Raw genomic sequence first — 13,244 nt, forward strand, 5'->3', positions numbered from 1 at the left:
AAATACCCGATTTAAGAAAATAGCAAACATCAGTCTATTATGAACTTTAAAGCCTCTGTATATACAAAAAAAATACACAGTTGTTCAAACAAGCTGGAAAACTGATTTGCCCTGCTTGTGCTGACCACTTGAAGGCCAGGATTTGTTCACACCCAAGAAAAAAAATAAATACAAGCTCTGTTTTGGGTTTTCATATGTTTCATCTTGACCCTTGCATGAACATATGTGTGCCAAAGTAAGTGCACAAACACACTGTGTGTAACCTCTGCAGTATGAAACCAACATGTTGGCTCAGAGGCCCTGTTCTTGCTTTCGCCTCAGCTGTAGCTGTTGGTACTTGCTGAGGCTACTAATTGAGATCTGCATGCTGTCTAAGATACCCGACATTTTCACCCTTACATTCATATCCCTTCCCATTTGCTCTGGGTTACAAAATCTGGAATTAAGCAAGTCTGTCGTAGATGTCCATGTTGAAATGTACTCCCCCTGAAATGACTATTGCTTTCGGCTTTGCCATTTCCTTGTTGCCCAATATCTCTGCCAACGGCCTTTATTTATTTATTTATTTATATTTATTGTGAACACCCCCTTTTTTAGTACAATCTCTCTGAAAATAAAAAGGGATGGAATCTCATCTCAGTAACATGCTCAATAGCGGATCTATCATGTCTTTTTTTTTTTTTTTTGTCATGAAGGTATGGTAAGACACAGCCCTGGATGACACACACCCCATAATCAGTAAAGAATTTGCCAATCCTTGTTCTGTGTTACACACCCACTGAACATTTTGGGTGGAGAAGCTCCAAGGTCAAGCTCAGTTCTTTAAAAATATTTCCATTTCTAGGCTGTATATGGAATAGAAGGCAAAATGTCACAATTCCTCATCCTCCGTAGCCTTTTATTATTTCTATTGCAACAAGTTTCTCAGAACCCATCTGTTTTATTGTGAGAGGTATTATAAGTGGTAAAATTTGCTGTCTCCTTCCCATTGCAGATCAGGATTTCACTTAAGTTGCCAATTCTCCCTTGCCTGTAGACAGGCATATTGCCTGCTTACTTGCCCATTGCAAGGCTGAGGCACATGCCCAGGGTCTCCCCACTCAGCCCTTTCAACCTCAGTTTGAATGGTTTTTTCTCTTTTTTTTTTTTTTTTTTTTTTTCTCCTTTTTTTTCCCCTGTAGCATTTTTAGAACATTTCTAACTTTAAACTATGAATGTTCAAATCCAGGGAGCTCGATTCACATGCCTAATGTCAAGTTTCTCAGCATGTAACTTTGCTATTTCTGCCGATGCTTTCACTCAGTGCTTAAAGGATTTTTAACACAAGCGGGAATGAAACAGAAGCCACAAGGAAACATAAAACAAAATCTACATGCGTCCAAAGCTGGTGTGCATACCAGTCATGCTTTGAAGAGCCACAACTCTTGCTGTTCACAGAGGCTTGAAGTTGGCTGCGTAGAGGTCACCAGCGGGTTAGTGACCTGTAGCTCAGGTCCATCCATCTGGGCCAGGCAGACTTCACATGGCTCCTTCCGTCAGCTGTGCCTTAAAGGTGTCAGGTTTGCTTACCCATGGATGGGACAGTTCAAAGGCCCACACCCAGTTAAAAAGTTTACAGATATGTGCCTCCCAACCTGGCATCTACTGTTTGTTTCCTTCACTGTAAATGCTCACAGAATCTCATTTCCCACAAGCAGAAGTTGTCCCGTGTGCATTCACTTCTCCAGAGCCAATGATTCAGAATTAAGGCATGGTCTTGCAGAAGCAACCCTGTTAACTATTTATTCTGCTAAGACATAAGTTGAATCAACAATGGCTGTTCAGATAGGGAAGAACATTGTGTTTCTACTGATCGAGTTACTTTCTCACAGCAGCTTGTCTTCCGCGAGGCGACCTGACTCAAAGATGTTTGTACATGCGATCATATGACTCAAGAGAAAGCGTCAACACAGCATTTGGCATTGTTTGGTGTGAGTGCCTCCAGAGAGGAGAAGGATGAAGCCAGACACGTGATGCTGATAAGAATTTCTTTTTATGTTATTCCAATAAAAAATACATTCATACAGAAATATAACAATCTTGCAAAAAACAATTTCAAATAAAATCTTGTAAAACAAAATCTTTACAAAAATCTTACAAAGAGATTCTTTAGATAACAGGGTGCTTCAAAAACAAAAAAAGAAATTTCACTAATAGAAACTTTTTCTTCTTAAATTTCAAGCAAAAATGTTTTTTTTTATTTTTTATTTTTTATTTTTCAGCTTGATTGAGGCTCAGTTATCACCTGAACAAAATGTACTTGCTTGTTAAGAAAATTACAGGCATTTGACATATGGCACACAGCCCCACCCCATCCACACAAGTCTGATGGTGTTTCACAATTGAGACAAGCCAGTGCAAGTTTAATGGTTTTTGTTTGGGGTAATTTTTTTTCTTTTGTTTACTTTCCTGCTTTTCAGAGGTATGGCTAAGCCAAGGACAATGCAAATAAGGAGTTAAAACAAAACAAAACTCAACTCTAAATAGAAATCCACTTTCTGGAAATATTAATTTTGGGGGGAGGTGGGGGGAAAGTGCATTTTCAGGCAATTAAAGTAAAAATGAAATGAGAATGATTTAAGCCTGCGAGTTCCATAGAACCAGATCACTGGCACATACTTTTTCCTAAACCACTTATCTATATACATTTCCAGGAAAGATATACCAAAGTATTAGCATAGTAAGCAAGACCAATAATAAATAGAAAAAGAAACAGATCACGTGTTTCATTGCATCAACTGTAGTGAGCTGGTTTAAAAAACAAAACAAAACAACAAAACAAAACAAAAAAAACCAACTGCTTTTGGACAGACTATTTCTATTCTAGGAAAAAACAGTCTTCATTTTAGCTGAACTATGCAAAATTAGAGCTCAACCACCACAACGACTAGCTCACTCACGAGTCCTTCCATAAGCTGGAAGGCCAAAATATGAGTGTACTTCATCTGCACACAGCTAATATTCTTTTAGCATGCCAATATTCAGTTCATATCATTCTTAAATGGCCACAGATACGCTATTCCAGACAACCTAATAACTACAAAACACAGTCAGCAGTCTGAGAAGGACTGAATGCCAACAAAGCCTTTAGCACACCATTAAGCTAAAGGTAAAGCCTCTAAAAACGCTAGATTTTAATAACTGTATCTCTCATTTCTTTGTCTCCTTAATGACCATATTTTGGGGGGGAATATTTTGATGGGCTGTGGCATTTTCTAGCTATGCATTCTAAATTTTTTTTCCTTTTAAAAAAAATATTTATATATTATCTATATATATACACACATACACAGACTGTACACACAAATATACATACACAATTATTCTTCTGCCCACTTTAAAAAAAAAAAAAGTAATATAGTTTCTTTCTGTATGACCAACAGATAGCTAGATATATAGATGTGAAACTTGTGCCTTTTAAGCAAATACATCTTTTAATACTTCTGTATCTTTAATATGTATGAAAATTCAACATATTAAGTACAGTTGGGGTGTGTATATACACAGTTGTGCAAGGTCAATATAAAAAGTCTCAAGGTGGCAGAACTGGTCAGGTATTCAATTGGCATATGCATTATACTGTAACACAGTCAAATTGTCTAAGTTAAACAAATACTGTACTGACATGAATGACTTTTCTCTATATTTGTCTTTGTGAAGGAGGACCCTGGAAGTAACCTTTTTTTTTTTTTTTTCCCTCATATTATACATTTGATACAGTACAATGCCAGGTGAAAAGAGAGCCTTAATAAAGCATGCATCACCCATACCCCTGTATAAGACCCCCTACAAGAGAAGGTCACTTGCATAAGGCACCATTATTAAGGTCAACAGTGCATTAACAGCTAGAAAACCAGAAGTTAGTCCTCAAGGCATAAATAAGAGAAAAATTAGCTGCATGAGAAAAATCAGTTTCTAACCAATAGTGGTTTTATCCACCCAACAGAAAAAATTATTCATGTTCCATACATTATGTAACATTAGACCAATTGTATTTTAGCTGCTCTTAACTGGAATCAAAACTGCAGTCCTGATTAAAGAATGGAAAAGCATATAGTTCCCCAGAACCATGCAATAACTTTTGTATTATAATGAAAAGTTATAGTTGTGTTACATTTGTAAATACACAGCTTATACAATGGATTACAAATGAGCTCTGTAGCAAGTAAAACAAGCTACTTGACACATTGCACGTTTAATAGCTGCACCAGACACCTAAAGCTCCTCTCACACAGGAACGGGGAGGTCCCCATCTCCATTCTGGCATCCTGACTCTTTTTAATTCCCCTTTCCCCTCTCTGTTTTCCCTCTAAAAAGGTGCAGACAGCCCTCCCCCCATCCCTTGGAAATGATTGGTGGTCGTCCCATCTCACGAGATATTCCTCACATACAAGACATTCAGACTTTTTTTTTTTCTCTTACAGTTATAAAACAACCACAAGAAAAAAAATGTGCCTCAGCATACAATCGTCAATAGATCCTCATAGCATACAGTCACCCAATCATTAACATTCTCAGTGCACATGCTCACGGCAAAGGCTTAGGAGCCACTCAGAAGGTTAGATACCAGTGTATGAGTCCAGGAAACCCCAAACATCACGCACCATGGTTGCTATGCCGTTTCTTACATGACTTATTAGCCCTCAAAAGACCTTCAAGGAAGTGAGGTCCTGGAGGCAACTGGGTAGGGTGCAAAATGGCATGCTTTGGCTGGAACACGCATCCCTCTGCTCAAGGCTCTTCAACCTTGACGCCTCTTAGCCCACAGGATTCACCTCTTGACCTGTTCAGAGGTGTCTCTTCATGTGAAGGGCCAGGTGGTCAGACCTGGAGAAACACCTGCAAGGGAAGAATTGGAGTGTTAGCCTGGGGTTGCATCCCTGTATTCTGAGACCCTATATTATGGGTCCCATATTATGTGGGTGCCCCATCCCTGGAGGTATGCCAGGTTGAATGGGGCCCTAGGCAACATGATCTAGAGGGTGGCAATACTGCCCACAGCAGGAGGTTGGAAATAGATGATCTTAAATGTCCCTTCCAACCCAACCCATTCTATGATTCTGTGATCCCTGGGTACATGGGAGCACTCACAGTGTCCCAAGGCACCCATACACTCTACAGGTACCGACAGGTAATACAAGGGATTTCTCAACAGTAATGTGCCCCATTGGGCTACAAACTATATCCAGATTACTTTTTCCTCCACTACCAAGATACAATAATTTTGTAAACATACTAGACACAGTTGTGTCCACCAAGAGATTCCTTCACAAGTTAATCTCAAGAAAGGCAGCTTGGGTTCACTTTCCACCAAATGTTAAAAATAACTATTTCTAAAGGTGTATTTCAGTCACATACCTGTCACAGTGACTACATTTAAAAGGCTTGGCACCAGTGTGCTTTCTGAAGTGTCTGGTTAATTCATCACTTCTTGCGAAACGCCACTCACACCCTTCCCATGAACATCTGTAAGGCTTTTCCCCTACAAAGAAAGCAGATTACACATTAGTCATGACTTCATTCAAACAAAGATCAGTGCTATCCCATTCATTTTCTATGTAAACCTCCTCCACCCCATAAAGACCGGCAATTCTATTTAACATATCTGAATGCCTCAGATGCAAAGAAAGCAAAATTCATCCACCTGATTCCTTACTAACTCTCTTGCTGTGACAGCACATCAACTGATCTCATTCTTATTGAAAAAAGTGATTTAACAGGTTCACTTGAGACAAAGAAATGCAACCTTCTGTTCATCTATAATAGCACCCTGACTCCCAAACAGGTAGCAGGGACCTCAAAGGTGATTACAGACAGCACAGCAAGGCTCCCAAATGTAATTAGGCTACTGTATTGCATCAAAGCTCTCTGTCACACACTCAGCTCCATAATATGCAACCTCTTTCTGCTGAGCCACATTTTCCTGGAAGAGCTTGCATGTCACTTTGAGCACTGCTATTTCAGCATTTGAGAAATGCCACTTCCATTCACAGGAATGCTCTCAGCCACACAGCACCAGGACAAGAGCTCTGCAATACCTCTGAAGCTGGCAGCTATTTGTGTCTGCTCAGCCAGCGTGGTTTCATTGGAAGATGTTTCTTCCCCTCAATATAAACCCATTTTATCGGACTTCTGCTTGACAACGGGAACATCCAAGTTTGCTCAGACTTCCCATAAAAGCCACAAAGTGCTGAGCTCATGAGTCAAAACAGGATCTGTTCCTTGAATTCTCTTTCCAAATTATGGAGAAAAATACTGCATAGGTCTTTGCACTGGCACACCAAGAACACCAGGCCAGTTCCTTGCAGTAAGCAACGACTGCTAAGCCAAGGCATACCCCTACACATCTAACAGCTGTCGCAGAACAATGCTGAATATTAATATTCAAAAAGCAAACCAGCACACTACTTCAACTCTGAAATATTCCAAAGGCCCTGAAGAATCTACCTTCCTTGCTTTCTTTCCCAGTAATATGCAGGACTGTTTTTGTTTCCAGTTCAGACTCTGTAACAATACAATGCTGTTACTCGGTATTTTGGGATGAAATTATACAGTCAGTCATATATTTGCAAGTCCAATTAGGAAGATACGTTCAAAGAACTACAACAGACTGTAGCTTTCCAAGATTTTTGCAGACATGACAGCACACCAAACTGTTAAATTATTTACAACTATAGCTGCAATTAATAGACTCAAGGCCTTCAGATGCCTGGTTGAATAGACCCAATGTAGAGTAGACCATGAAGACAGGTTAGTATGCTACTTTGTGATCCGTCCAACTTTTGGATAGGCTGTTCCTCTGTTTTATTTATTTTTATTATTATTATTATTATTACTTTTGCAAGAAAGTTTAATCTCCCTTTGCTTTAGTAGTAAATGTGCACAAGGTCTAGTGTTTATTTTGGCCAGTGGCTCTTGAAGGCCACACAGGTCTGTAGCTTTCCAAGCACTGCCCAGTTAACCAAGCTGTTCCTATTTGCTATAACAGCGGACTCATCGACAGCCAAGTGCCTTGGTTTTGGCTGGCTGATGAAGGGAATGAGGAAGTGATGTCGTCTGTTCTAGTAAGCCTCTAGCACTATTACATCATCTCTCCAAACCTGGGCTCCCACCCAGCGCTTGTGTAAGGCTGTGAAACCCCCATCATCAGGGGTATTCCCTGCAGGACTTGCCAACTCTTAGCGAGCGTTCGATTACTAACCTGTATGAGTGCGCTGATGTGCTTTCAGATGTGAACTTTTGGTGTAAACTTTCCTGCAACCGTTAAAATGACACCTGTGAACACGCCTTCTGCCATCTGGCGAGGTGTCCCCATTGGCGGGTGTACCTTTTTCTGCAGTCTTTCCAGCGGTACCGGTACGAATTTTCCCCGGTGAATGCAACTCACCCGGCGTACAATTCCATAACTGGGAAGAAGGCTCCTTGCTCAGCTCAGGAGACGATGGGGGAGTGGAAGTAACAGATGAACATAAGTTTCCTGAATTGGTCAAAACGTCACTTATAGGGTCAGAGGTAAACTTGGTGGTGGGCGAGAGCTCCTCAGAGCTGTCTGAAGATTCGCTGCTCACATCCGAATTCAAACTATTGGTCTCTAAGTTCTGACTGGTAGGGCTGTCCTCCTTTGGGACACATGCAATCTTCAGTTCAGATTCCTCCTTTTTCTCACGTGCCAGAATAATTTTGGTCCAGAGATCCTCTTGGTTATCAAATTTGATTTCAGATGCAGACACATAGCAAGGTTCGCTTTGAAGATACCGTTCCAGCTCCAAACACGTCTACGTGAAAGAGAAGGGTAAAAAAGGGGTAAGTTAGAAGCTTGCTTAAAAATAAAACCAGTTGTATTTTACACTTCAAAAGCATATAGGAATGTAGCGCATTCGATGTGAGGTTTCTAGGTTCAAAACAAATTACAGGCTCCTCCAGCCGTAACTAGGTGACTGCCACGATGAAAAGAAATCGGTTCTAGAGACCTGGGCAGGAGTTCAAACACACAGCTGAAGGTGCAAGTCAGCTTTAGTTTTCAAAATAGCATTCTAATGAGTCACTCAAATTATCTTCGCTCTCATCATAAATCCATGTTTTTAGGAGGCTGACATTGAAAAGGACCATAGAGAACCACAACAAACAGTCACCCTGCACTCTCACTCCCTGTCTAATGTCAAGTTGTTTGCATCCCTCTTGCACAAACACAAGGCTGTAAGAACCCAAGTGAACACAATGTGCTGAAACCCCAACGCCCTGGCAGAAAACAAAGCCCTGTTTCAGCATGGCCGCAGAGCTGCTGTCTGTCCTGTGGGGACATCAGTAGAGCTGCAGACATCCTCCCATTTCCTGTGCATGAGAACACAGCACGCCCGACTTTCAAAGAATGTCACTTCCAAGCATACTGGCATGCAAGCTACATTGCTCACACTGCTCCGTGCATGGCTGGAGAAGCACGGGGAACTTCAACAACAGAAGTGAGAAAAAGTTTCAGAACAAAAATGTCCTATTCTATACGATGCAAAACGGGAAATTACTCTGAGGTCCTGCTGGGAGTCCCACAATGAACAAGAACTTTATCTACTGGCCAAGAGTACAACTGCATGAGTCATCGCTCTCTTTCTTTCACGCAATGCCAAAGGAGACTTCCTTATAAAATCCTGTCCAGCTGCCAAGAAAAGTCCTCTGTTCAAACATACATGCAACAGTACATGGAAAGCTTCCCCCCCTCCCTCCCCCCCAACTGCATTCCCCTCTTCTCCATGAAACGAAACAAAACAAAAAACAAAACCACCCTAAATGGGTAAAGCTGTGGCTTTCAGTTGCAACCCACCTCGCTGACTTTCTAGCTGTTTTCAGAAGAGAACAAAAAGGGTACGAACTGTTGTGGCAACAAGCTGATGTTTGGGGATTTTTCTTTCCACTATAGGAAACGATCCATACGGAAGCATTACACAAAAAAAAAAGGCACACCAAGTTTCCATACCAAACTCTACTTATTTTAGCAAGATCATCACGGTAGCAAAACCTGATCCCAAATGCCATACATTCCCCTCGCAGCCCCTTCCCATCTGTCTACAGGAGCACTGCTTTACTAAACTGGGCCACATGTCATGGCCTGGCCAGGAGTGTGGACAAAAAAGGGAAAAATAGAAACAAACAACACAAAAACAAGCCCACCGCTGCACACATTACTCATGTGTTTGCCTATAATTGGTTTGCAACACACGCTGGAAACAAAAAGGGTTTCTAGAGGGATGACACAATAGTGTATTGATTTTCCAGGAAAATGGGAGGAAATGCATTTATTAAGACCTTGTTAAAGTTTAATATTCCGGGCTAATTTGAATTCCTCATTAGGTAGATTAGTAATGGGGGCCGGAGAGAAGCTCTCTCCGAGTTTAAATGCCTCTGAAGGCTACTGGGAAAGAGCGCTGGCCCTTCGCCAAGAGCCCGAATGCCTGAAGGAAACTACTTAGCTCCATTTCAATCACGTACTATGGAGCTGCCTCTCTGAAAGGGGAAGGGGGGGAGGGATAAAAAAGAAAGAAAGAAAAAAAAACAACAAAAACCCCACATAGGGTTGCATACAATTAGCATTGCATACAATTAGTAGGCATGTGAAGGTTTGTTACACTTTGCATTTCGGTCTTCTCAGGAATTGGAAGGTTGTAGCAGATTTTGGGCTCGGTCCCCGGGACCGGGGTACGGCAGCGGAGAGCACCGCCTTGCTTGGATCTGATTACGGCACAAAGGGGGAAAAAATAATAAAGAAAGCAACCCAACGAAATATGTCCATTAAAGGGAAGGAGCCTCCGTTCTTCCTCCTTTCCGACCGAGGCAATCAGCACTGTCATATGACTGACAACTCTGCGCAGCTCTCCGTGCTGGGAAACGGCTACACTGTGTATATATAAATATGTGTATGGATACATTGTATATATGCGTGTATACATATATATACATTGCATATATGTGTTTGTATGCTGTGTATACACATATATATGAAATAATACATACAGATGTGCACGTACACCGCTGTAAGCTTTTCCCATCGTCGTCACAAACAACCAATAATAAAATGACAAGAACAGAAACGCGGCCGGTTCGGACGGGCCCGTGCCGACCCCCAGCCCCGCAGCACAGCCCCGCACAACGCAACGGCGGGGCTCGGAGCGGCCGTGGAAGGACGGAGCCCGGGGATGCGCCGCTCCGTGCGGCCGCAGCGGGACTCTCCGCCCGAAAAAGCGCCGTCTGATTGCAAAGCGAGACACCTGCTTCCCAGCACCTCTGTACATTCGTGTTTAATTCTGCCTCAACTCGCTGCTGACACTTGGGTTTGTTTCCTCTTTTTTTTTTTTTCCTCCTTTCTTTAAATCCTCTCATCCTTTAATACGGCTTTAAGAGAGAGAGAAAAAAAAAAGAAAACCGACAACAACAACAAAAACAACACCGACATCCTGCTTTACCTGTTGCCAATATTCCTCCAGGGACGGCAAGGCAGAGAAGTAGCCCGTGTCGTGCACAATCTGCAGTTCCTGGAAGATGCTGCACATGGGGAGCACATCCATGTCTCAAGTTGCAACAACAAAGTCCGTGCTGGCGGCCGTGGACACGGACAGCTGCCTCCTGTGTGCGGGGCTCGAGGGGTGTGTGCGGGGGGTGTCAGCCCTCTGCTCTCAGTCTCCAAGCCCCCCCCCTTCCTCCAGAGACGAAAAAAAAATAAAAATAAATTGTATATATATATATGTATATATACAAATAGATAGAAATTAATTCCTTGGCGAGCTTAGGGAGGAAAAAAGACCCGAAGTTTCATGCAAAGTTTAATTGCACAGCAAAGCACGACGTCTCCCGAGGCGGCCGCACTCTCCTCCCGCGGCCGGCGGCGGACACTTGCGCAGGAGCGGACTCAATATTTGCAAACACGGCGCTGGCTGCAAATGTAACCCCCTGCAAAACTTCCCTATTCAAAGCTGAGCCCGGCCGATCCGCCGCCCCCGCCCCCGCGAACCTCCCCCGCCCCGCGTGATCCCATGACGCCGCCCGCCGGCACGGCCCAATCTCCGCCACTCACTCCGCGCCCCGCGTGCCAATGATGTCAGAGCAGCCCAATCGGCTCACGGCAAGCATCGCGGCTCCTCCTGGCGTGACCGAGCCTGGCCGTGACGGCTCCAACCATTGGTCCGATTCGAAATTCGCCCCTTCCTGATTGGAGGGCTCGGCTGCGGGCTATTTTTAGCAGGGTATATAAAGCAGGGAAGCGGCTGCTTTTTGTGGGAGGGAGGTGTGTGTGAGTTTGGAGAGTGAGTGTGTGAGTGAGTTCCTCGTGCGGGGGAGGGGAAGCGGCTGCGCGTGGTGCTGCCGGAGCCCGGCGGGGGGGGCGCTGCGGAGCCGAGCGGGCCGTGAGCTGCGCTGAGCTGAGCGGGGGGTGCCAGTGTTCGAGTGTTGGGGTGGCTTCGTGAGCGGCCTCACTCTGAAGACCTTTCCCCTTTGAGGCGGGTTCCATAGGTTGCTATTTTTCACGAAGATGATCAGGGGGCTGACAACCTCGCCACTATGAGGAAGGCTGAGGGAGTCTGGGTTTGTTCACCTGGAGAAGAGAAGGTTTGGGGTGACCCCATTGCAGCCTTTCAATACCATGAAGGGAATTAGGACTCAGGAGGGGAGTAAACTCTTCAAGGGGTTGACAATAGTAGGAACACGGGGAAATGGTTTTAAGTTGAAAGAGGGAAGATTTAGGTTGAGTGCTAGGGGGAGTTCTTTACTAGGAGAGTGGTTAGGCCTGGAACAGGCTGCCCAGGGAGGTTGTGGATGCCCCGTCCTTGGAGGTGTTCAAGACCAGGGTTGGACAGGGCTTGGGGCAACCTGATCTAGTACAAGGTGTATGTTTGGTGGCCTTGTTAGGCAGCGGGGGTTGGAACTACGTGATCCTTGAGGTCCTTCCAACCCGGTCATTCTGTGATATCTGGTGATATTCTCAGCCTTGCTTGCAGCTCTGCTCCCTCTCGTTTTGTGAGCAGGAATAAAGCCATACTTTTGTTGCGAGGAGACTCTTGCTTGAATGAGGATCTCCAAAGAGCATTTCTGTGATAGGGACCTGCCTTGAGCTCCCAGGCTCCACCGCAGGCAGCATCCTATGGAAGTTCATCCCATTCACTACCACCACCAGAACAAGTGTTTTTTGTGTTGATATCGGGGTACACGCATCCTTAACACTGGTCCTTATCAGTGATTTGGATCTCTTTGTACAATTAACAGCAACAAAACACTTCGCTTTCTGAAGTTGGGTTAAGTTGGAGGAATAAATGCTCCTCGTGAGCTTCTTGAATAAAAAGGCATCTAATTTTCCAGTGATGTTTCTGTCTCTTCTGTTATTTCCACTTCCCTGTTGCTAGTTACCTACAAATGGTAACTGAAGTTCTTGTTTGGCTCTTCTGCCTGCTGTCTTATGAGTGGTCATAGGGCTCAAAGCATTGGAACTAAACATTCCGCTCCCCAGTCCATTAATACAGCTATTTTGTAAGCACGCAACTTACGTCCCTGCTCGTGTTTTCCTCTGTCTATGTAGAAAAAAAGAAAAACTGAGGTCAATAACAACGTTATTGTATGGTCACAAATACTAAGTGATACTGAAGATCCAGAACTTAAACTCAGATAACTAAGCTTATTTAGTGTGTGTGTGTATATATATATATATATAAGTATAAATTTGGATTCACGTGGCCAATCACATGAATATATTTCCAGAACTACCTTTCTAACCCCCCAGATAGTCCAGAAAGTTTGGGTCAGCTTCTGACCGAAACCATATCCTCCAAAGAAACGTACAGGAAGAAACAAACCTCCACCAATAATAATAATAAAACCTGCTTAAGAAAGTGAATTATGCACCTAATTTGAGTATACTTTTAGCTGTGTAAAGCGTTGTGGCCTGGGCTGCAATGTGTGTTCTAGTCATATGTAATTCAGTAATGTAACTCTGGAAATTTTTGGTGTTTGTACAACTGACCCTTTCCTTTGGGTAAGCTTTTAGTTTCAGACAAAGGGGCAGTGAATGCCACTGTCTGCTATTTATTTATTTGTTTATTTTAAGCTCACCTGTTTTTAGCTGCGCTTCGTGTGCCAGAGGTCTGGGCTCCTTGCAGGCTGGGTGAGGTTTACTGTGCGGAGTGGACTCTGTGTGGAGTTTGAAGCATAAGGGCTTCGACCCTAAGTGTGAA

General features: G+C 43.4%; 1 protein-coding gene across 2 annotated transcripts; it reads right to left on the bottom strand.

The window, feature by feature from the left end:
* Positions 1-2,232: 2,232 nt before the first annotated feature.
* On the bottom strand, positions 2,233-11,018 carry KLF6 (Kruppel like factor 6). Of its 2 annotated transcripts, none has more exons than XM_015853115.2 (4): positions 10,491-11,018; positions 7,427-7,814; positions 5,398-5,521; positions 2,233-4,878 (listed from the first exon to the last, which is right to left on the bottom strand). In XM_015853115.2, the coding sequence occupies exons 1-4, from the start codon at positions 10,590-10,592 to the stop codon at positions 4,827-4,829; spliced, it is 666 nt and encodes a 221-aa protein (XP_015708601.1). In that variant the 5' UTR covers positions 10,593-11,018; the 3' UTR covers positions 2,233-4,826. The 2 variants fall into 2 exon arrangements, with proteins under 2 accessions (XP_015708601.1, XP_015708600.1); XM_015853114.2 differs by having other exon boundaries at positions 7,241-7,814; positions 10,491-11,015.
* Positions 11,019-13,244: the final 2,226 nt, after the last annotated feature.

Source organism: Coturnix japonica, chromosome 2 (assembly GCF_001577835.2).
Source record: "Coturnix japonica isolate 7356 chromosome 2, Coturnix japonica 2.1, whole genome shotgun sequence".
NCBI classification, from domain to species: Eukaryota; Metazoa; Chordata; class Aves; order Galliformes; family Phasianidae; genus Coturnix; species Coturnix japonica.